At 40.3% G+C, this 23,703-nt stretch overlaps 2 protein-coding genes across 3 annotated transcripts in view; one reads left to right on the forward strand and one right to left on the reverse strand.

The window, feature by feature from the left end:
* The window catches only part of LOC134210848 (uncharacterized), a 331,227-nt gene that overhangs the window by 136,250 nt on the left and 171,274 nt on the right, over positions 1-23,703 (reverse strand). The window lies entirely within an intron of this gene.
* Positions 2,269-23,703, forward strand: part of LOC134209245 (uncharacterized) — an 82,767-nt gene continuing 61,332 nt past the window's right edge. The window contains exon 1 of the mRNA XM_062685229.1: positions 2,269-2,660. Within this exon, the coding sequence (XP_062541213.1) occupies positions 2,600-2,660 (61 nt within the window). The 5' untranslated portion in view covers positions 2,269-2,599. The remainder of the gene's footprint in view (positions 2,661-23,703) is intronic.

A 23,703-nucleotide genomic window follows, 5' to 3' on the forward strand; every position in this document is an offset into this window, starting at 1 on the left:
TGGCTGGTGAATTGCGCCTGGCTGCGCCAAAGCTGGAAATTTCAATGTTAGAATGGAGACGTTATTACTGTTGCAGATCCTAAGGCATGGACTTCCGGAAGTCCTTTAAAGCATAACTAACTTCATAATGAATTCAAAGTTCCAAAAATACTCCGAAACATTCGAACCACACATAAGGTTTTGTCCGGCATTTGTATGGGGGTCCGCCACCTTGTGACGGTACAATAAACGCCAACTGGAATATGCTATGATGAAAGGGTCCTTCGTTGAAGAACTGAAGACTCGTGCTCCCCAATGAGAGCAAAAAGAAGCAAAAGGCGTAATGGAGCGACATTTCAAACGCTCATATCGACGGGCAAGCGAACGTGGGCGGCTTATCTTGCCAACGAAGGAGAGAAGGCGGGAGTAACCGGGGACATTCGCCTCCTCTGAGATGTCTCACGACGCTTATACGGGGCGAATATGAATACAACGATTCCTGTGGAAGACACGAGCTACTAAACGACCAGCGGAAGCGCTAGTTCAAGCACATTAAACAATTTTAGCTAGTGACAACCAGGCAACCCTCACCTCCACATGAGCGGACGAGGGTCCGGCGTATAACACGCGTCAATGCCGAAGCTCCATCACTACTAGAGATCCATACGGTCATTCGGAACATGATGTCGAACAAAGCCCCCATGGGTAAATAGCAAATCAGCCAGGATGCTCATAGATGATAAAAGTTTGTCGGCGTGCCAATGCAAAAATATCGGTTGCGCCGTGACTCCAAAATTGTTATTTTTGTCCAGGTCCAGGGACATCATTACGCTGTCAATCAATCACAATATTCCAAGAAAATCTGCGGTACTGCAAACTTTTCTTGGGTTTAGATATTGGAGGTCTCCAAGATTAATGGGGTATCTCTAAAGCTCTTGAACTATCTTGCTAGTTCGATATAAAAATAGCCGCCAGTTGTACGAACAAACAATACCCAATGGCCTTTCACATTTTATTTTATGCTAACGGGTGGCCACTAAATAGCGGGAATGGAAAGATTGGCTCAGGAAGAAAACTACTAAGAAGTACAATTTAATCTGATATATGTTTGATAAAGAGTTGACCTTAGTCTGTAAACTTATATTGATGAATAATAGTATATAATCCTTTCACAGTTTTCGAATCATTTTCACGCTTAATATTGTCCACCGTGTACTTTTCCCACGATTTTTGTTCTCTCAAAAGTACTGTACAATGAGTGCCGCAATATTTCCTGTTTCAACGGCATGTTTTATAATTGAACATGTTGGAGTAAGAGAGTGTGGACGAAATTGTTTTGAATGGATTGTTTCACATAAGGTATTATTTCTCTGAAAGCATTGGTGTTCTCATAGAAAATAATTGAAGTATTGAAATTCCCGTTTTTTTAGTGGCCACCCGTTATGAGTGATAATTCAAGACTATTTGGAAAAACATACAGATCAAACTAAGTACAGTCTACCCACAATAACACACTCTTATTATTGTCACTGTGGTGGCTAATGATCATGAACGGATTGCATATTCTTCATTAGCCGGAATATCTTGCTTACACAAAATAATCGAATCATCTAACATCAACATGGCTTACATAGATATTCAACAAGCCAAAGCATAAGATTCTTCATAGAAATATCAAACAACCTCGTCGCCATATGCAGGCATTTCTTTCCATTCTGAGCATCACATTGCCATATATTCCAGAGACTCAAACTTAACTGCCTTTTTCACACATATCATCCGGAAGCCCCTATTGAGCAAGTATTTAGTTGATCGTGGTGACCCATGCCTCACGCAAACCTACAATATTCAGAACCGGTCATCTTCATCCACTCACCGTTTGCCGTGCGTCGACGTCATCACCACCGTAGCCACCGTCGCGTCGTATAATTATTATGCTTACGGTCGGAATCTTCATAAAGTCAGTAGATGCAAAAATGAAGTTTCCTCTCATTTCCTAACGTCGCTACTGCATCGTGAGAAGTGCGCATGTTGGCGCACAATTTTATTAGGAACGCGCACAACTCGCCATCCAGTTGCGACATCACCGGATGAAATAAATACCTGCCACATTTTTGCGAGTACTGGTTTTCAGCTGCAAGCATACCATCGACGACGACGCGACGCGTCGTCATAAGCTCTGCTCGGTCGGTGAGAGTCTGAGAGACTACCCAAACGGTTCGCAATGGGTGGTTATGCGCTGCCGGCTGTCTGACTGGAGCTAAACTAATATTTGTCGTACTAACGGCCGGCAGTTGACTGCGGATCGTTAGTTAGTAAAGTCGAAACTATACCCCGATAGGCTCCGCGCGGAAGGTTATATGTCGTGACCGGCCCCAGACGTGGTGGTGCTTTGCGATTGTTATCGGTATCTCGCGTAGGTTTGCGGTGTTCAGCGAGACGCACTCGGTACATGATTTCCGTGGGAGAAATCTGCAATTGTTGGTGCAAGCCCCGTCAGCAATCGATGTGGAAGCGTAGAAAATCATAGTCATATCGTCAACGTCATCACTATTCAGCAGAGATAAACAAATCTAGCATATTCGGGGTGCCCGGCAAACTACGTACCTAATCGGCAAGTATGCCAGCAATGTGTCCCCGATTTGGGCTTAGTCCGTTGCACATGGGAGTGGCGCTACTATGTAAGTACGAGACAGTAATCATCACATTATGGAAGATCACGGGACAAAAATCGTTATTAAATACATACGCGCGGCAGATATAATGTTGTAGGAGTGTACCTTAGTTTAATCGAAAAATGCATGAAATAAATTAATAGCTCTATCGGGAAGAAGCTGTATAATTGTACACTTGTCAATTAATATAAAATCGTGTTTGATTCCACTCTAATTCCACTCAAGGTTCTACAGTGTATGTGACATACACTCTAGAACTTATGTAGCATTTCATGCGATGTAATGTTAACTGGTTATGATTTCGTAATTCATTATTCCATCAATCCTGAATAGAAACAGAAACTACAGTATCTTACCGTATCAACCCAATTTTATTCACCCTATCTGTCAAAAATGCTTCAAAATATCAACAGGTAATTCCATTGAATTTTTATGGAAAACTTTTCAGAATTTCCAGGAAAATTCCTCTCAATTTTAATGAAAATTTCTCTATATTTCTGTTAAAAATTTCACTACAATTAACTATGGAAATTTCTTTGAATTTCTTTGTAAAATGGAACTGGATTTACACGAAAAACTCTGTGGATTTTTATGTTAAACTAGTCGACCCGGCAGACGTTGTCCTGCATAGTAGGCGAAAATGCGCGTTGTGAACTTCCCATGCGAAATTTCCATACGAATCTTAATTTTAGAGTTTCACAATTTACTCAACACTACTCGTGATTTTCGCATAAGGAAATATCATATAAACCCGTCGGAGACGACAACGAACATATTTGCCGAAGGAATGAAGAAAATCCATCCCACCGTTTTTTAGTTATGCGGATACGAACACAGACCATTTCTAGACAGTATTTTGTTTATGTATATAGTTATGTATGTAAATAAGGAATCCAAAGGAATAGATTTTGGCTGTTACGCCCTTTTCAAATGTTGGTCTAGATTTCATTTTTATTATATAGACTAGCGAAAAATACCCAGCTTTGCCTGGGTGTTTAGGTTGCAAATGTCATATACTGAACACCGCACTCTAGATCAATTTCCGTGCTATTGCTTTGTTTCCCTCAACCACTGACCCCACGGTATACAGAAAACAAGGTAGGCTCGTTAGAAAAATGACACTTCGAATGTGACGCATGTTTTATCGCCACATGTTGGAGTACAAAAGTAAACATACTGCGACCGTAGAGCATCGTCTCGGTCCAGCTTGTGCGAAGATAGCAGTGACGTCACATGTTTCCATTCAAACTGAATGTTTACATACGTGATGAGCCTGCCTTGTTTTTTGTATGCCGTGCACTGACCCAAGATGAATACACGTAGGGTTGTTCAAAAAATCGATTTTGCTCCACAACGCTCATCTGATTCTGTATCAGGTTCTTAGAGTCCTTCAAAAATTTGAGCTAATTTGGATTAAAATTGATTTAGCACAAGCCGTTTCAAGTTCGTATGCAAATTAGTATGGTGAAATATATTTTTTTCATTTTACTGATTATGGCGCTTCCTCATTATGCGCAAGTTAAAAGAAAACCTACATAGCTAAAAGGAATACACTAAGGTTTTTTTTACGTCGCTCCATGTACCGCGTAAAAAAAAACCACGTTATTTCAAAAAAACGACGTAAAAAAACCGCGCTATTTTAAAAAAAACGACGTTAAAAAACCTATTGGGGGACTTAGAAAATTTTATATGTTGGTACCTACTGGGGACTTAGAAGATTTTTTATGCCAGTGCCTACTGGGGACTTAGAAAATTTTAAATTGGGACTTATAATGGACGGGGCTTCTTCCTATTTGTTTGTTAGGTGTTGCTTGTAGGTCATAGTACGCTAGTAAGGATCGTGATATGGTACATGGTTTTTTGATATGAAACCAAGAATGTGTTCCGATCTATGCTCAAGCTCATCCAAGAATCTCCTGAAATAAGGCCTTGAGATCTATTAAATAAGGCCTTGAGAGCTATAAAGATCTGTCCTCTTGTTTCAAATATGGTACTTGCTCTGTGTGACTTATAGAACAAATTGTGTTCAAAGCCTAAGTTATTGGTCATCCAAATAAATCCCGAAGCAAGGCCTATAGATCTACACGCGTAACCAAAGATCTGTTCGCCTGTTTCAAATATGGTACATGCTATGGTACATACAGAATAGATTGTGTTCAAAGCCTAAGTTCTGGATCATCAAAAAAAATCCGAAGTAAGGCCTTTCGATCTATACGCGTAACCAAAGATCTATCAGCCTGTTTCAAATATGGTACATGCTCTGTGTGACTCATAGAATAGATTGTGTTCAAAGCCTAAGTTCTTGGTCATCCAAAAAAGTACCGAAGCAAGGCCTTTAGATCTACACGCGTAACCAAAGATCTGTACGCCTGTTTCAAATACGGTACATGCTCTGTGTGACTCATAGAAAAGATTGTGTTCAAAGCATAAGCTCTTGGTCATCCAAAAAACTTCTGAAGTAAGGCCTTCAGATCTACACGTGTAACCAAAGATTTAACCACCTATTTCAAATATGCTACATGCTATATGTGACTCATAGGATAGATTGTAATCAAATCATAAGTTCTTGGTCAACCAAGAGATCCTTGAAGTAAGGCCTTTAGATCTACATGCGTAACCAAAGATCTATCAGCCTGTTTTAAATATGGTACATGCTCTTCGTGGTTCATAGAATAGACTGTGTTCAAAGCACAAGTTCTTCTTCTTCTTCTTATTGGCATTACATCCCCACACTGGGACAGAGCCGCCTCGCAGCTTAGTGTTCATTAAGCACTTCCACAGTTATCAACTGCGAGATTTCTAAGCCAAGTTACCATTTTTGCATTCGTATATCATGAGGCTAACACGATGATACTTTTATGCCCAGGGAAATCGAGACAATTTCCAATCCGAAAATTGTCTAGACCGGCACCGGGAATCGAACCCAGCCACCCTCAGCATGGCCTTGCTTTGTAGCCGCGCGTCTTACCGCACGGCTAAGGAGGGCATAAGTTCTTGGTCATCCAAAAAAGTTCCAAAGTAAGCCCTTTACATCTACACGAGTAACCAAAGATCTATCGGCTTTTTTCAAATATGGTACATGCTCTGTGTGGTTCATAGAATAGACTGTGTTCAAAGCATAAGTTATTGGCCATCCAATAAAGTACCGATGTAAGGCCTTGACATCTACATATGTGGTAACGGATGAATGTGAAAGTGCTACTCCTATACAATAGTCCAGGCTTGTACCACCTACGAATTTGTCCGAATTGCTCAATACTAATGCTAATGCTAATAATAAAGCTAATACTACACCACTAAGAGCATGTACCATATTTGAAACAGGCTGATAGATCTTTGGTTACGCGTATAGATCTAAAGGCCTTACTGCAGAATTTTCTTGGATGACCCAGAACTTATGCTCTGAACACAATCTATTCTATGAGTCACACAGAGCATGTGCCATATTTGAAACAGGCGGATAGATCTTTGGTTACGCGTGTAGATCTAAAGGCCTTGCTTCGGGATTTATTTGGATGACCAAGAACTTAGGCTTTGAACACAATCTTTTCTATGAGTCACTCAGAGCATGTACTATATTTGAAACAGGCTGATAGATCTTTGGTTACGGGTAGTAAATTTTCCTACTAAAGGCCTTACTTCGGATTTTTTTTTGATGACCCAGAACTTATGCTCTGAACACAATCTATTCTATGAGTCACACAGAGCATGTACCATATTTGAAACAGGCGGACAGATCTTTGGTTACGCGTGTAGATCTAAAGGCCTTGCTTCGGGATTTATTTGGATGACCAATTACTTGGGCTTTGAACACAATCTGTTCTATGAGTCACACAGAGCAAGTACCATATTTGAAACAAGAGGACAGATCTTTATAGATCTCAAGACCTTATTTCATAGATCTCAAGGCCTTATTTCAGGAGATTCTTGGATGAGCTTGAGCATAGATCGGAACACATTCTTGGTTTCATATCACAAAAACCATGTACCATATCACGATCCATACTAGCGTACTATGACCTACAAACAACACCTAGCAAACAAATAGGAAGAAGCCCCGTCCATTATAAGTCCAAATAAAAAAAAAATAAAAGTCCCCAGTAGGCACTGGCATAAAAAAATATTTTAAGTCCCCAGTAGGCACCAACATATAAAATTTGTTAAGTCCCCCAATAGGTTTTTTTACGTCGTTTTTTTTAAATAGCGCGGTTTCTTTTTACGTCGTTTTTTTTTTAAATAACGCGGTTTTTTACGTCGGTACCGCGTAAAAATAACCGCGTAAAAAAAACCGCGAAAAAAAAAACGCGTAAAAAATACTTCAGTGTACTCAAGAGCTTTTACTTAGCGAAAACCGCATCTTAATGAATCGTTCCAATAATTAGTAATCGAAATTAATCTATACCGTACTTTTCTGGAGCTAATTGCGTAACTCCTAAACAGGCAACATTGCTGCTCGTGGTGCGAAAGATAGCTTAAACAAATTTAGGCTTCTATGTTGCACTGCACGTTTTAGTGATGCCCTCAAAGAAGTTTAACGATCTTGACTAAAGATTCGCAACCTGTATTAAAATCGATTACTAATTATTGGAACGATTAATTACTTCATGTAGGGCTACTGACTGATATTTCTGCAGCTCTCTTTTATTTAAACAAGCATCTAAATTAAAAAAAGCACAATATTTCTAAATATTCAGAAAAGCATCGGCACCTGCGCTTTACCCATCGTTTGTCTACAGGGAAGTTTTGCATACAGGGTGTCTGGAAATTATCCGTACAACGAGACAGGTTTTTAAATTTTTTTTGGAATAAATTAAAGAACCAGCATGCATTGCATGTTATTATAATAGGACTACAAAAACCAAGCTGAATTTGTTCACATTAAAATGACCCCTGTATCCTGAGTTGCACGCCTTCAATCGTGTTGGAAAAAAATCACGATGGCAACACGTTTCTATACAGATACTTTTCACACATTTTTAACGATTGTGACATGATTTCAAATGTCTCGATAATATGTTCGGTGGCTGTTGATTTGAAGATAGACCATACCGAATGATAAATTTCAATCCAAATCGGGTGAGTAGGAAGGCAATTCCTTTTTGTTCGGAAAACCGGAAAAAAAAAGCATTCACAAAAAAAATGTTATACATGAAATGACGCTCAGTGCTCTCAGAATATACATATGTTACAGCCTGCTGAGTTGTTATGCCCATATAGCTACCGATTCAGTCCATTATTGTCTGTTTTTGATTTGTAGAAGCAAACTATCAAAATCTGTACGGATAATTTGCAGACACCATGTACTACCTGATATTCCAACGCTCTTACTTAGTGCGCACGCCTTGTTCTTCCTAAAACTAAGCCAGTCGTCCTGAGCTCCTCGTCTTCAAAACACTTTCTAGTCCAATATGTTGCCCGTACAAATGACATTCCATTCAACGTTTGAACAATAACCTCTACAGCACATGTGCCGGCACAAGTGGCCCGATTCCGATGCTTGCACAGCTCCTGAATGTGTTGGTACAAGCTCCTCCTGAACTTCTATTGACCAGCCAGCAACCTACCAAACGTTCCCGATATATTCCCACCCAAGAGTTACGCAGCCAATCCATGACCCTACGGTGCCTCGTGGCTTATGTGGCCGATCCACCTATAATAAGGTAGAGATTCGGAATAGTTTAGTTTGGTGAAGATAAGAGAGAGCTACAGTTGCTGGCAAAAGTATCAGTCAGTAGCCTGCAATGGGGTGGCGAAGTTCCCTTATATCCAATAGATTACGAGCACAGTACGCTTCTACTGCGCATTTTCCGTCTACAGCGAGGTGTCGCACACAACCTGATATTCTAACAGAAAACACGTTGCTTCAATAGGGCATTGATTGCAAACCCAGCAACTGTCTGAATGCAAACAACACAAAGAGCCAAACCGATTTTGGGAAATGAAAACTTTGTATTAAGGCAAAGGTGGATGTGATCCCTTCTGTAAAAGTAGGCGTTTGTCCGGATAATAACAATGTTGAATGTGATACCTTCGTTAAACGTGTATGTGTACCGTGTGTTTGTGTGTGTGCAGTGTGCACACGAAAAACCGAAAAACATCAGCCAACTTTTCTTATAGCAATCCTAAACCGATTTCCTACCAACAAGTTGCATTCGACGGGGTACAAACCCTAGCTGACGGGGTACAAACCCTAGAATAATCACGATCCGTCATTGCGTTCAAAAGTTATGAAGAAGATGGTGTGTCGAACCATATAAGGTTGATTGGTTGATTCGCTAAATTGTGGGTCATTTGACATAACGGACATTTTGCATACTTTTGAACTGAAACAAAATAATGGGTCATTTGGCATAATTTGAAACTGTTAAAGAGAAGGAGTTATTTAATGTATTTTTTTCACATAGAATAGATGGAGGATATGTTTTGATAGATTTAGACTGATGATAGACATTTTTCGGAAAGACGGACAATCGAAACGGCCGAACTACTTCCGAGAAATGAATTACATCCGTCATTAACTTATTCCAGGAAAATGCCTACATCGGGAGGACAAATCACATCTACTATTTCCGTATTCTGGACATAAAAGAAATCATTTTTACGTTTGAAGAAGGGATCAAACCCACCATTGCCGCAATCCGGAGAAACGCCTACTTTTAAAGAAGGGATCACATTCCCCTCTGCCTTAATACAAACATGTGTATATTTTAAATAAAGGGATCACATCTACTTTTGCCTTAATCAAACCAAGCATACACTTTTGAAGAAGTGATTACATCAACCCTTTCCCTAATTCGGGAAATCGCCTAAATTTAATGAAGGGATCACATCCACCATCACCTTATGCCGAGCAAACGCCTTACTTTAAAGAAGAGATCACATCCACAATTATCGTAACCCGAATAAGCGTCTACTTTGAAAGAAGGAATCATATCCACCATAACCTTAATCCAGGATTACGCCTACTAAGAATGGATCACATCCACCATTGCCTTGATCCGGACCAGGGATTGGAAAAAAATCAAATGTTCAAATAATCGAGGATGAACACCACTCTCACGCGATAACATATCCAAATATAATCAATTAATAAGAAGTCGTTAGTGAGTGAGAATCGTTCGACAATTATTGTATCTCGATTTAAGGCATTTACCGTTACTTTTTGAACTTTTTTATCTAAATAACATCAAAACACAATGCCAAACATCATATTGAACTTTATTGTTGACATTAAATAGGTTTTGGTAAGGTTTACATTAGGATGATAATTTTGTGTTTATCATCAATTAATTCCAAAATTTGAAAACTTATCGCCAAGGAACCTACCTACTTTTCACGCCTGAGAAGTCATCAATTGATTCCAATTCCAATCATTATCGTATGAAAATGACTCAGAACGACCCTGACCTGGACAAACGCCTTCTTTTAAAGAAGAAGACACATCCACCATCGCCTTAATCTGGCCAACGTCTATTTTTAAATTAGTAATCACATCAACCATTGCATAAATCCGGGCGAGCATCTGGGAACAGCTTTCATAGTGATGGGCGATATGCAAAGGCGCGTGATCGAGTGGTGGCCGATCAATGAAAGAATGTGCAGGTTGAGGATCAAAGGCCGGTTCTTCAACTTCAGCATAATCAATGTCCATAGCCCACACTCCGGAAGCACTGATGATGATAAGGACGCATTCTACGCGCAGCTGGAACGTGAGTACGACAGCTGCCCAAGCCACGACGTCAAAATCATCATAGGAGATTTGAACGCTCAGGTTGGCCAAGAGGAGGAGTTTAGACCGACTATTGGGAAGTTCAGCGCTCACCGACTGACGAACGAAAACGGCCTACGACTAATTGATTTCGCCGCCTCCAAGAATATGGCCATTCGCAGCACCTACTTCCAACACAGCCTCCCGTATCGGTACACCTGGAGATCACCACTGCAGACAGAATCACAAATCGACCACGTTCTGATTGATGGACGACACTCTTCCGACATTGTCGACGTCAGGACATATCGTGGCGCTAACATCGACTCTGACCACTATCTGGTGATGGTTAAACTGCGCCCGAAACTATCCGTCATCAACAATGTTCGGTACCGACGACCGCCGCGGTACGACCTAGAGCGACTGAAGCAACCTGATGTCGCCACTGCATACGCGCAGCATCTCGAGGCAGCGTTGCCGGAAGAGGGTGAGCTCGATGGGGCCCCTCTTGAGGACTGCTGGAATGCAGTCAAAGCAGCCATTAACGACGCAGCGGAGAACAACGTCTGGTATATGGGACGAAGTCGACGGAACGATTGGTTCGACGAAGAGTGCAGACAGATTCTGGAGGAGAAGGACGCAGCGTGGGAGGTCGCGCTGCAGCAAGGTACCCGGCAGAACGTGGAACGTTATAGACGGAAGTGGAGACAGCAGACCCGCCTTTTTCAGGAGAAGAAACGCCGCCTGGAAGAAGCGGAGTGCGAGGAGATGGAACAGCTGTGCCGTTCTCAAGAAACACGCAAGTTCTATCAGAAGCTCAACGCATCCCGCAAAGGCTTCGTGCCGCGAGCCGAAATGTGCCGAGATAAGGATGGGAGCATCTTGACGGACGAACGTGTGGTGATCGAAAGATGGAAGCAGCACTACGAGGAACATTTGAATGGCGCTGAGAGTACAGGCAGTGAAAGTCAAGGCAGCGGAGGAGATGACTACGTCAGTTTAGCGGACGATGGAAGCCAACCAGCCCCCAACCTTGAGGGAAGTTAAGGATGCCATCCAACAGCTAAAGACCGATAAAGCAGCTGGTAAGGATGGTATCGGAGCTGAGCTCATCAAGATGGTCCCGGAAAAGTTAGCCACTTGCCTGCACAAATTGATAGTCAGAATCTGGAAAACCGAACAGCTACCGGAGGAGTGGAAGGAAGGGGTTATATGCCACATCTACAAGAAAGGCGACAAGCTGGAGTGTGAGAACTTTCGAGCGATCACCATCCTTAATGCCGCCTACAAAGTGATATCCCAGATCATCTTCCGTCGTCTGTCACCATTAGTGAATGAGTTCGTGGGAAGTTATCAAGCCGGCATCGTTGACGGCCGCTCGACAACGGACCAGATCTTTACTGTACGGCAAGTCCTTCAAAAATGCCGTGAATACCAGGTCCCGACGCTCCATCTTTTCATTGATTTCAAGGCGGGATACAACAATATAGACCGCGTAGAGCTATGGAAAATTATGGACGAGAACAGCTTCCCTGGGAAGCTTACCAGACTGATCAAAGCAACGGTGGATGGTGTGCAAAACTGTGTGAAGATTTCGGGCAAACAATCCAGTTCGTTCGAATCGCGCCGGGCTCCAGAAGAAACTAATAATAAGACCGGTTGTCCTCTACGGACATGAAACATGGACAATTCTCGAGGAGGACTTGCAAGCACTCGGAGTATTCGAGAGACGGGCGGTGTGCAAGAAGACGGTGAGTGGCGGCGAAGAATGAACCATGCCCAGCTCTGCGGCGAACCCAGTATCCAGAATGCCGGACAGCAACCCTGCAAAGATGGTGTTCGCTTCCGATCCGGCAGGTAAGAGACGACGTGGAGCGCAGAGAGCGAGATGGGCAGACCAGGTGCAAAACGACTTGGCGAGCGTGGGGCGTACTCGAGGATGGAGAGATGCGGCCTCGAACCGTGTATTGTGGCGTCAAATTGTTGATTCAATGCTATCTGTTTAGATGTAGACTAAATAAATGAAATGAAAATGAAATTACATCATCTTTAGTCTTCTGCCTTGAAAATGTATCCTTTGAAAGAAGGGATCATATCTTCTTTTGCCCTAAGCCAAGAAAATCCCTGAATTGAAAAAAGGATTCGTATTCTCTCTTGCCTTCTGCTGTGCAAGTACATCTCTCAAAACAAGGATCGTATCTCTTGCTTAAAAACGAGAAAAAGCCCGTATTGAAAGAACCATATAGTCTTTTGCCGGACATATGCATACGTTGAATAAAGGAATCCTATCTTCCTTTTTCACATGTTTAAAAAATGCATCCTTTGAAGAAGAAAGCGTATATTTGTTTATTTATACAGGACAAAGTGTACTTTCAAAACGATGCTTTTGTCTTCTGCCCAGTGTTGGTAAAATCTCAAATGCTCAAATCTCATCAGTGATTCAAATCATGCGTGAGCCAAATCCCATCAGAATCATGGCCCAGAGAATCACTCATGATCAGAATCGCGATTTACATCATTACATGATTTTTGCGTGTTGTGATGTGATTCTGTCCGAGAAACTCAAGCGCGATGCTTTCCCTACAGAAGCCAGGTATCTCGTGCATGTGAAGACTAGGTGATTGATATTTGAGTATAATTCTACCAACATTGCTCCTGGCAAATAAACTTCATTGAATTTTACTACCGTATTCATGTAAAAAATGGTTTTTGACCTTACATACTTACAATACTGCTGTTTGAGTTTCCGTAACATGTCAATTTCGATCTTGTTTCTGATCCAGAGACTAAAAGATGATAAGTGAAAAAGTCAGATACAATAGATATTTCATGGAGACAACCAATGCCTTCGAGCACTGATTTTTATCTAGACTCTTTAATACACAACTTTTCAAAAAGCAACATGTCTCTTATGATGCAAAAGCGACAATAATATTACCAAAATTGGTGATTACACAACTATAATGCCAAATGACCGTTATACCGAAAAGCGTTATGCCAAATGACCTACCACCGTTTGCAAAAGCCGTAAGATAGGCAATTACTTTGGATATGTGTCATACTAAAGCAAAACCAAACGATTGAATCGAGAAAGAAAAGCTTCATCACCTCTAGGTGAACTAATCTGGGTTTTTAATTCAGTCCTGGGGGCCTCACACCTGAATATCGAATGCTGTTGCCGATGCCATCAAAAACCGAAATAAACAGAAATTCGAGAACGTAATAGAAATAGAGTGGATAGGAAGCTGACACGAATGAAGGCTGAAGCAAGCAGCCGCCCAGCATGGAGATGTTATTCGTTGGTGATATGTATCCCTATGACTACTCAGGACGCATGAGTGAGTAAAAATAGGAAAACATACACACTTAATTTTTTTCGCCGAGATCTCAGCATTTTTTGTTTATTTTCCCGAGGTGGGCACCGCTGAGTTTCAGCAAACATAACTTTTGCCGAGATCTCAGTAAAAGTGACGTTTCAGTTGCTGACATACGGTAAATATTTTCCCGAAAATCAGTAATAAACCAAATTTTATGCAGAAGTTCAGTTCTGAAATTTACCGAGCTACAGCGGTGCCCGATTTTGCCGAGCTCGAGAAAGAAAAAGTTAGTGTGTACGACTCGAAGATATCAGATACGACCAACGCGACGAAGGAACGATCCTGATCGGAAACATGGAACACAAACCTTTAAAATGAGAAGGCATGAGATCATGCACCTAGGACATAAGAATTCTAGCTCCCTTTTTCAGGATTCAGGACTCCTTATAATCCTGCCCATCCAGTTCTAGACGATTCGATTGAGCTATCGGAACGTGTACATCGAGGATGGAGTGCACTTCCAAGTCCCTACTCAACTTCGCACGAGTTCATTGGTTTGCCTAGTACTTTTTGAACTGACTGTATGTGGTAACACAAGATTGTAATGATTATTGGCACTAAATCTAATAACATGAACAATTAAACACGTTGAAGTTCTACCAGTCCGCGAATAGGAAGTATGTTGTGAGATCTATTCGAGTATAGATGTAATACGGGGTGTAAGTAGGGAAGGTAATAAATTATTTTCAGGTACCTATTTTGAAGGACTTGGAGCTTCTTCAGTCGAGATTTACAGCCTTTTCCCAGCAGACAATGGCGTATAGGAATAATGAGTGGATACAGGCATAATAAAAGTTAAGCAAGGCATTTCTACTTACAGAATTGCTAACTCTGTGCATAGCGCAAAGATATTTATATTCATCTACCTTTTCTACACTTACTTGTCCGATTTTTGGGTTATCATTATTCATCAGGTGAAATATCATGTATTTTGTTTTGGTGAAGTAGTCTACTGGCACATTAAGTTTGATAATAAGTACAGCGATATTGGATGATTTGTCAAAAAGAAAAGGAGTACCCACAACCGAATTTAGCAATGTTTTAAGAATGTTATGAAAAGACAATACAGCTTTTATTTTAATGGCAAACGTCATGCATCGTTAAAATAATTGTCAGAATGGCAGCATCAGCTTCCTGTTAAAAAATACGTGGGGGTGCTCATAACCGAACCTCTTCCCTGGCATTGTAGTATTAACCAGATTTTGAAACTCTCCAAATTTGTCTGCCCCGGTTTATTCACGTTTTTGACCCGATTTCGTCAACCCAAAAAAATATTTTAGTCGTTTTCTGAGTCCTGTCAAGAATTTTGTTTTTCGACAAGAAATTACGGATACCGTTCACGCATTTTGCCTTTCCAAGACATAAACTAATTCATATTTGCGGAATAAATTTAAATGTTTTTTCCGATTTTGTCACATTTCCTAGCATAGCATATGTGATTGTACAAATCGTGGGTGGCTATAAAATGCTCAATTAAGCAATCTACTGTATATTGTCGCAAATTGGTATTTGGGGTTAGTACCTTTTCCTATACAGTAGCAGTTGTATACCTGGCCACGTCCTTACAATCACGGAACGAAGGAAAGGAATGGAGGCTGTCCACAAACCACGTAGACCGAAATTTCACTTTTTCAAATCCCCCCGTCCCCCCTAGTAGACTTTCGTAGACTTCTCCGAAACCCCTCCCCCCCACCTTGAAGTCTACGTAGATTTTTCCAAATTTTACAAAACATCATATGTGATTGGAAAAATATGGAAAACAACCAGGTTTCAAGCAATTCAGTTATTCAATTTCCATGTAAACATTACAACAAAATTCGAATTTCAAACATAACAAAATCAAACTGAACAAAATCCAACAAAACAAAAATCAGATTGAAACGAAATCAAATTTAATCCTCTGTCCATAACTCCTGAAACCAAATCTCAAAGCCAATTAATTTAATTACTGTTAAATTCAATTCCTCCTAGAGGTGGGCGCCACCATCGCCGACAATTTTGCGCGCCACTGAAAAAATATGTCACGCATCAGACCTATAATTCTCAACGCCGCACAGTGGCTAAAATCGGGTTTCTAGCGGGTTTATTTAATAGCAATTGACGTTATGGTTGGGTGGCTATTGTGACTTAAACACTTGAAAAATAAAAGTTATAACAGTTTTATTTGATTTTTTAGTCATATTTTATTTTACTGCTACTTGACACCGGGCAAATCGTGGCAGTCAATCTCATATACATAACAAAGTACAAGTAATGAACTTAAAATTAATACCTTAACTGTAGAGTTGTCAGCGAATGTAAGGAATGTTTCATCAAAAATCATTTCCTACTATGTAAGGTAAAAATCAATCACTCCTCTAAGGAGTTGATGAACCAATGCACCATGCGCCTCCATGCCTATACATCGAACATGTTCAAAACTTGTTGGCATAAAAAGCAATAAATCTCCGAAAGTAATGAAATAACGAACTTGGTATCTTCGACAAAGTTTTTCAGGAGAACGTTTGCTTCAACTCTCGCGAAAACCTATACCTTCCATGTTGTAAAGTGGAAAAAAAATATTTTTCATCACACTTTTAAGGGGATTGATCATAAGGCTGAATACCTCCAAAGAGGCGCATCGATTTACTGATAAAATGTCTTGAGGACGCCATTACGCTAAATCACATAATAAAGGTACTATCAAATAAACGCGCTAAACACGATTTTAGCCACTGTGTGCCTGTTCAAAATTGTAAAAACCGAAGAATTTTCAGAATTCAGAAAAAATTTGTGTTGAAATTCCGAGAACGTCAACATTCCAATAAGTTTTGCGTGGAAATTTCGTAAAATTACCCAATTGATAACCTTGAAATGCTCCATAGAACTCTCCGTGATAATTCCGATGCTTTTCTTGAAAATTCCCTGTTGAAATCCCAAGATTTTTCTCCTAAATTCCAAAAGTTCTCCTGTTAAAAAAACCCGAGTAATTTTCCGTGAAAATCTAGAATTATTTCCCGAGGTAATTTTAAGTTAAACGGACATTCCGAAATATTTCCCGTGGAAATTTAGAATGGTTTTCTTATGATATTTTTTAATTTCTCTTGCAAATTCGAAGCAATTTCTTGAGGAACAGCAGAACGATCGCGCGATTGGCTGAAATATTGTGTTCTGCATTTTGAAGAGTTTCATGCGGAAATTTCGGAGAATTCCCTTTACAAGTTCCAAAGAATAACTTTTAGGCAAATCCGGAGACGAGCCAGCCTCGGGCTGAAAGTCTCCTTAATAAAGACAAAAAAAAATAACTTTTGGGCATTCCAAAGACTTTTTCTTGGATATTCTAAAATGCTTTCTTTGTAAATTCCCAAAATTGAAGTACGACATAATTTCCATAGTTTGCAAAGAAATTCCTGCCGAAAATCAAAAGAAATTTAAGTAGAATCTGCAGTAAAATCCAAGTGAAGATTTGAAAAAAATTCGAAAGTTTTTATAGAATACTTTGGAGAATTTTCCTGCTCAACACACCTGCTCAAAGACTTTCCTGGTGAAATTCATATCATTTTTATGGAGAAACGTAAGAGATTATTTCGGTAAAATCATGCAAAAAAACCGGAAAATCCTAAAAAAAAATCAAACTAGTGAACTCCGCGAATTAAAAAAAAAGATAAAAATAAAAAAGTCTACGTAAACTTTTGGTATACCCCCCGTCCCCCTCGTAGACTATTGTAGACTTTTCCAAACCCTCCCCCCTCAAGAGTTTACGTGGTTTATGGACAGCCCCATGTTAGTTCAACATCTACTAGTGAAGATGCAGGGAACCCATACTACCTTCATAGATGTCTCGGGAAGGAAAATTGATGTTAGTGGGTAAGGTGAACAATAAGGAGCTCTATTCGACAATATAGAGCGTTTTTGTCACATTTCCTATTTTTATCACCCCAAAATTGCCAGGGGTGATAAAATCGGGATATTACTGTATAAGACGCGATAGATGCGCTTTCATAAGGAAGACTTAAACTGAAACTTTGAATACTAAAAATACCTATTCAATAATATTCATAGTTATTATGATTTATAACTGCAAGTACAGTTCGACTTTATGCTGTTTCGGAAAAATCTTTTTCAAATATAAAAACATTCCTTTCTCATTATCTCTTAAAAAACATGCATCGTCATCACGATGAACATACGCCGTCCAGTCTGTACATTTGTGAATTTCAATATATCATACCAGAACCTGTTTGCAAATATTATTCTCAAGTACCTGCGCCGAAAAGATACTCAGACAGCTCGATATTATTCAGTTTTGTTTTGATCGAATGCTTCCGAGTCCCATCGGATTCGACCGTTAAGCAAGCAATCTCGTGAAAATTAAACGTAAATTCATCCTTCCATCGATGACGGTGCTGTTTTCGGGCGTAATCCATACGGAATATAGAATAAATATTTGAAATATTGGTAATATTAACATGCGATCTATGAACATTATTTTATAAGTATTCGGCTCTCTTACAGGACTGGTAACATTTAATACCAGTTATTTTGCACACTCAGCTTAATTTCATTTTTTTGCAACTTTGCAGCAAATGATTTGATATGAATCTGTATTTAAATAATTTTCAGCCTTATATATCGCTTCGGAAAACCACTTCTGTATAACATTGATTACGAGAAAGGCTCAATCAATCATTACCTACTCTATCAGGTTGACTCGACTGGATCGGTAATAAAGGTTCTCCAGACGTTAGCGTGAGTCATTGTTATTTAATTGACTCAATTAGCGGCACCAATGTTAATGGCAAAACTATTAGACTAGTAGCACCTTTTGTGGAGGTATGCATTTCCGATCTGTACACAGAAAGTTGACAGAGAATTAAAAATGTACTCAACCTTTACTATTGACGTGATTACCCTACTGCCAAGTCCACTGCGGGAACTACTCATCCGATCGTGGCAAGTTCACGTTCTATACGATCCCGCACGATCTTGACTGACGACACCCAGCAGGTTCAGTGTGTTCGTCAGCATTAGACGCTACTGACTGGTTCAACCACTTTTGCGACGACTGCAAGAAGTATTGATTAAAACGTCTACGTCAAGCGAGGTGGGTCTTTCCCATGAAAATTGACGCTGCCAAAAGATAGAACCACTAGCAGGCGACATTTTGAGTAAACAAATTGGCCACAATTGATTTTATAATTTTAACTCAGGTTTTAGATAATTCGGTGAAAATATATGAAAACGGAAAATACATTCAATATTTCATGCAATCTTTTACAAACAGTAAGATGATATTTTTTGTTAACATATATGCGTGTGACATCTTAACATTTGAGATAAACCTGACCGTTCGTCTGATTGGCAGTAATGGCACAAAATTTAGAATAGGCAATTATACGACCTGGAAACGATGAGCACTATATTTCGCGTTTTCGGCTATATAGGGCTATATAGAGCCATTATAAAGCTTGTTAGTCATGTGATAGCATTATAGTTGCACGTACGGCTTGTTAAAATGCTTACAGTTACGGGGAAATCGTTAATTTTGCTAAAATATTGCATTATCTCATTTATCCAGATTTTCAGGATAGGAATATATGGCCCTAAACAGGCTTCTCTGATACTTAAGTGGTTGAGATGATCGAAAATTCGAGCCAAAGCCTAACATGTGAAAGAACATAACCGGTAACCTCCTTACGAAAGACCGTGGTGGCGAGCCTTAGAACACACGCGTAGGACATACGTTTTCCTGCACCGAATTTCCAGGAAATCCTGGAAGAGATTAGCAAGCTGAAAACAACAAAGTCCCAGGGGTTGATCAACTATCAGGAGAGATATTTGAACAATTTGGTAATACACTGGCTATAGCACTGCACTGGGTGATTTCTTAAGTTTGGAAGGATGAGGTTCTGCTGCATGAGTGGATGGAAGGTGTCGTGTGTCCCAACTACACAAAAGGCTGGATTAGGAACTACCGCGCAATCACATTGTTCAATGCCGCCTACAAGGTACTCTTCAAAATTTTATACCGTTAACTAACACCAATTGCATGAGAGCTCATTGGGTAGATTAATGGGCGTACGCTCTTCCACAGACCAGGTGTTCGCCATACGCCATTCGAATGAATTTCCCGTGAAAGTTCGAACGAATTTTCCGCGGAAAGTCAAAAAAATCCCGTGGATATCGGAATACTTTCCCGTGGAAATTTGAAGGAATTTTCCGTGGAAATTCGAAGGAATTCTACATGGAAATTCAAAGGAATTCTCGGTGGAAAATTCGAAGGAATTCTCCGTGGAAATTCGAAGGAATTTTCCCTTGGAAATTCGAAGGAATTTTCCGTGGAAATTCAAAAGAATTTCCCGTGGAAATTCGAAGCAATTTCAAGTGGAAATTCGAAGCAATTTCCCGGTGAAATTCGAAGCAATTTCCCGGTGAAATTCGAAGGAATTTTCCGTGGAAATTCGAAGGAATTTCCCGTGGAAATTCGAAGCAATTTCCCGTGGAAATTCGAAGCAATTTCCCGTGTAAATTCGAAGCAATTTCCCGTGGAAATTCGAAGCAATTTCCCGTGGAAATTCGAAGTAATTTCCCGTGGAACTTCGAAATAATCTCCCGTGGAAATTCGAAGTAATTTCCCGTGGAAATTCGAAGGAATTTCCCGTGAAAATTCGAAGGAATTTCCCGTGGAAATTTAAAGAAATTTCTCGTGGAAATTCGAAGGAATTTCCCGTGGAAATTCGAAGGAATTTTCCGTGGAAATTCGAAGGAATTTTTCGTGGAAATTCGAAGGAATTTCCCGTGGAAATTCGAAGGAATTTCCCGTGGAAATTCAAAGGAATTTCCCGTGGAAATTCGAAGGAATTTCCCGTGGAAATTCAAAGGAATTTCCCGTGGAAATTCAAAGGAATTTCCCGTGGAAATTCAAAGGAATTTCCCGTGGAAATTCAAAGGAATTTCCCGTGGAAATTCAAAGGAATTTCCCGTGGAAATTCAAGGGAATTTCCCAAGTAAGATCAAAAGAATTTCCCGTGGGAATTCGAAAGAATTTCCGTGGAATTGAAGGAATTTCCGTGGAAATTCGAAGGAATTTCCGTGAAATTCGAAGGAATTTCCGTGGAATTCGAAGGAATTTCCGTGGAATTCGAAGGAATTTCCGTGGAATTCGAAGGAATTTCCGTGGAAATTCGAAGGAATTTCCGTGGAAATTCGAAGGAATTTCCGTGGAAATTCGAAGGAATTTCCGTGAAATTCGAAGGAATTTCCGTGGAAATTGAAGGAATTTCCGTGAAATTCGAAGGAATTTCCGTGAAATTCGAAGGAATTTCCGTGGAATTCGAAGGAATTTCCGTGAAATTCGAAGGAATTTCCGTGGAATTCGAAGGAATTTCCGTGAAATTCGAAGGAATTTCCGTGGAAATTCGAAGGAATTTCCGTGGAAATTCGAAGGAATTTCCGTGGAAATTCGAAGGAATTTCCGTGGAAATTCGAAGGAATTTCCGTGGAAATTCGAAGGAATTTCCGTGAAATTCGAAGGAATTTCCGTGGAAATTCGAAGGAATTTCCGTGGAAATTCGAAGAATTTCCGTGGAAATTCGAAGGAATTTCCGTGGAATTCGAAGGAATTTCCGTGAAATTCGAAGGAATTTCCGTGGAAATTCGAAGGAATTTCCGTGGAAATTCGAAGGAATTTCCTTGGAAATTCGAAGGAAATTCCGTGAAATTCGAAGGAATTTCCGTGGAAATTCGAAGGAATTTCCCGTGAATTCGAAGGAATTTCCGTGAAATTCGAAGGAATTTCCGTGGAAATTCGAAGGAATTTCCGTGGAAATTCGAAGGAATTTCCGTGAATTCGAAGGAATTTCCGTGGAAATTCGAAGGAATTTCCGTGGAAATTCGAAGGAATTTCCGTGGAAATTGAAGGAATTTCCGTGGAAATTCGAAGGAATTTCCCGTTGGAAATTCGAAGGAATTCCCTGCTGAAAATCCGAAGAAATTTCGCGGTGGAAATTCGAAGGAATTTCCCCTTGAGAATTCAAAGGAATTTCCCGTTGGAAATTTAAAGGAATTTCCCGTGGGAATTCGAAGGAATTTCCCGTGGATATTCAAAGGAATTTCCCGTGGAAATCCAAAGGAATTTCCCGTGGAAATCCAAAGGAATTTCCCGTGGAAATCCAAAGGAATTTCCCGTGGAAGTCCGAAAGAATTTCCAGTGGAAATTCGAAGCATTTTCCTGTGGAAATTCAAAGGAATTTCCCACGGAAATTCGGAGGAATTTCGAAGGAATCTCCCGTGAAAATTCGAAGAAAATTCCCTTGGAAATTCGGAGGAATTTCCCTTGGAAATTCGAATGAATCTTCCGTGGAAATTCTAAGGAATTTCCCTTGGAGATTCTGAGGAATTTCCCTTGGAAATTCTGAGGAATTTCCCGTGGAAATTCGAAGGAATTTCCCGTGAAAATTCGAAGGAATTTCCCGTGGAAATTCGAAGGAATTTCCCGTGGAAAATCGAAGGAATTTCCCGTGGAAATTCGAAGGAATTTCCCGTGGAAATTCGAAGGAATTTCCCGTGAAAATTCGAAGGAATTTCCCGTGGAAATTCGAAGGAATTTCCCGTGGAAATTCGAAGGAATTTCCGTGGAAATTCTAAGGAATTTCCGTGGAATTCGAAGGAATTTCCGTGGAAATTCGAAGGAATTTCCGTGAAATTCGAAGGAATTTCCGTGGAAATTCGAAGGAATTTCCGTGGAAATTCGAAGGAATTTCCGTGGAAATTCGAAGGAATTTCCGTGGAAATTCGAAGGAATTTCCGTGGAATTCGAAGGAATTTCCGTGGAAATTCGAAGGAATTTCCGTGGAAATTCGAAGGAATTTCCGTGGAAATTCGAAGGAATTTCCGTGGAATTCGAAGGAATTTCCGTGGAAATTCGAAGGAATTTCCGTGGAAATTCGAAGGAATTTCCGTGGAATTCGAAGAATTTCCGTGGAAATTCGAAGGAATTTCCTGTGGAATTCGAAGGAATTTCCGTGGAAATTCGAAGGAATTTCCGTGGAATTCGAAGGAATTTCCGTGGAAATTCGAAGGAATTTCCCGTGGAAATTCGAAGGAATTTCCCGTGGAAATTCGAAGGAATTTCCCGTGGAAATTCGAAGGAATTTCCCGTGGAAATCCGAAGGAATTTCCCGTGGAAATTTGAAGGAATTTCCCGAGGAAATTCGAAGGAATTTCCCGTAGAATTTCCCGAAGGAATTTCCCGTGGAAATTCGAAGGAATTCCCCGTGGAAATTCGAAGGTATTTCCCGTGGAAATTCGAAGGTATTTATCGTGGAAATTCGAAGGAATTTCCCGTGGAAATTCGAAGGAATTCCCCGTGGAAATTCGACGGTATTTCCCGTGGAAATTCGAAGGTATTTCCCGTGGAAATTCGAAGGAATTTCCCGTGGAAATTCGAAGGAATTTCTCGTGGAAATTCGAAGGAATTTCTCGTGGAAATTCGAAGGAATTTCCGTGGAAATTCGAAGGAATTTTCCGAGGAAATTCGAAGGAATTTTCCGAGGAAATTCGAAGGAATTTCCACGTGGAATTCGAAGGAATTTCCGTGGAAATTCGAAGGAATTTCCGTGGAAATCGAAGGAATTTCCCGTGAAATTCGAAGGAATTTCCGTGGAATTCGAAGGAATTTCCGTGGAAATTCGAAGGAATTTCCGTGGAAATTCGAAGGAATTTCCGTGGAAATTCGAAGGAATTTCCGTGGAAATTCGAAGGAATTTCCGTGAAATTCGAAGGAATTTCCGTGGAATTCGAAGGAATTTCCGTGGAAATTCGAAGGAATTTCCGTGGAAATTCGAAGGAATTTCCGTGGAAATTCGAAGGAATTTCCGTGGAATTCGAAGGAATTTCCGTGGAAATTCGAAGGAATTTCCCGTGGAAATTCGAAGGAATTTCCCGAGGAAATTCGAAGGAATTTCCCGAGGAAATTCGAAGGATT

The sequence above is a fragment of the Armigeres subalbatus genome, chromosome 2 (genome assembly GCF_024139115.2).
Source record: "Armigeres subalbatus isolate Guangzhou_Male chromosome 2, GZ_Asu_2, whole genome shotgun sequence".
NCBI lineage: Eukaryota > Metazoa > Arthropoda > Insecta > Diptera > Culicidae > Armigeres > Armigeres subalbatus.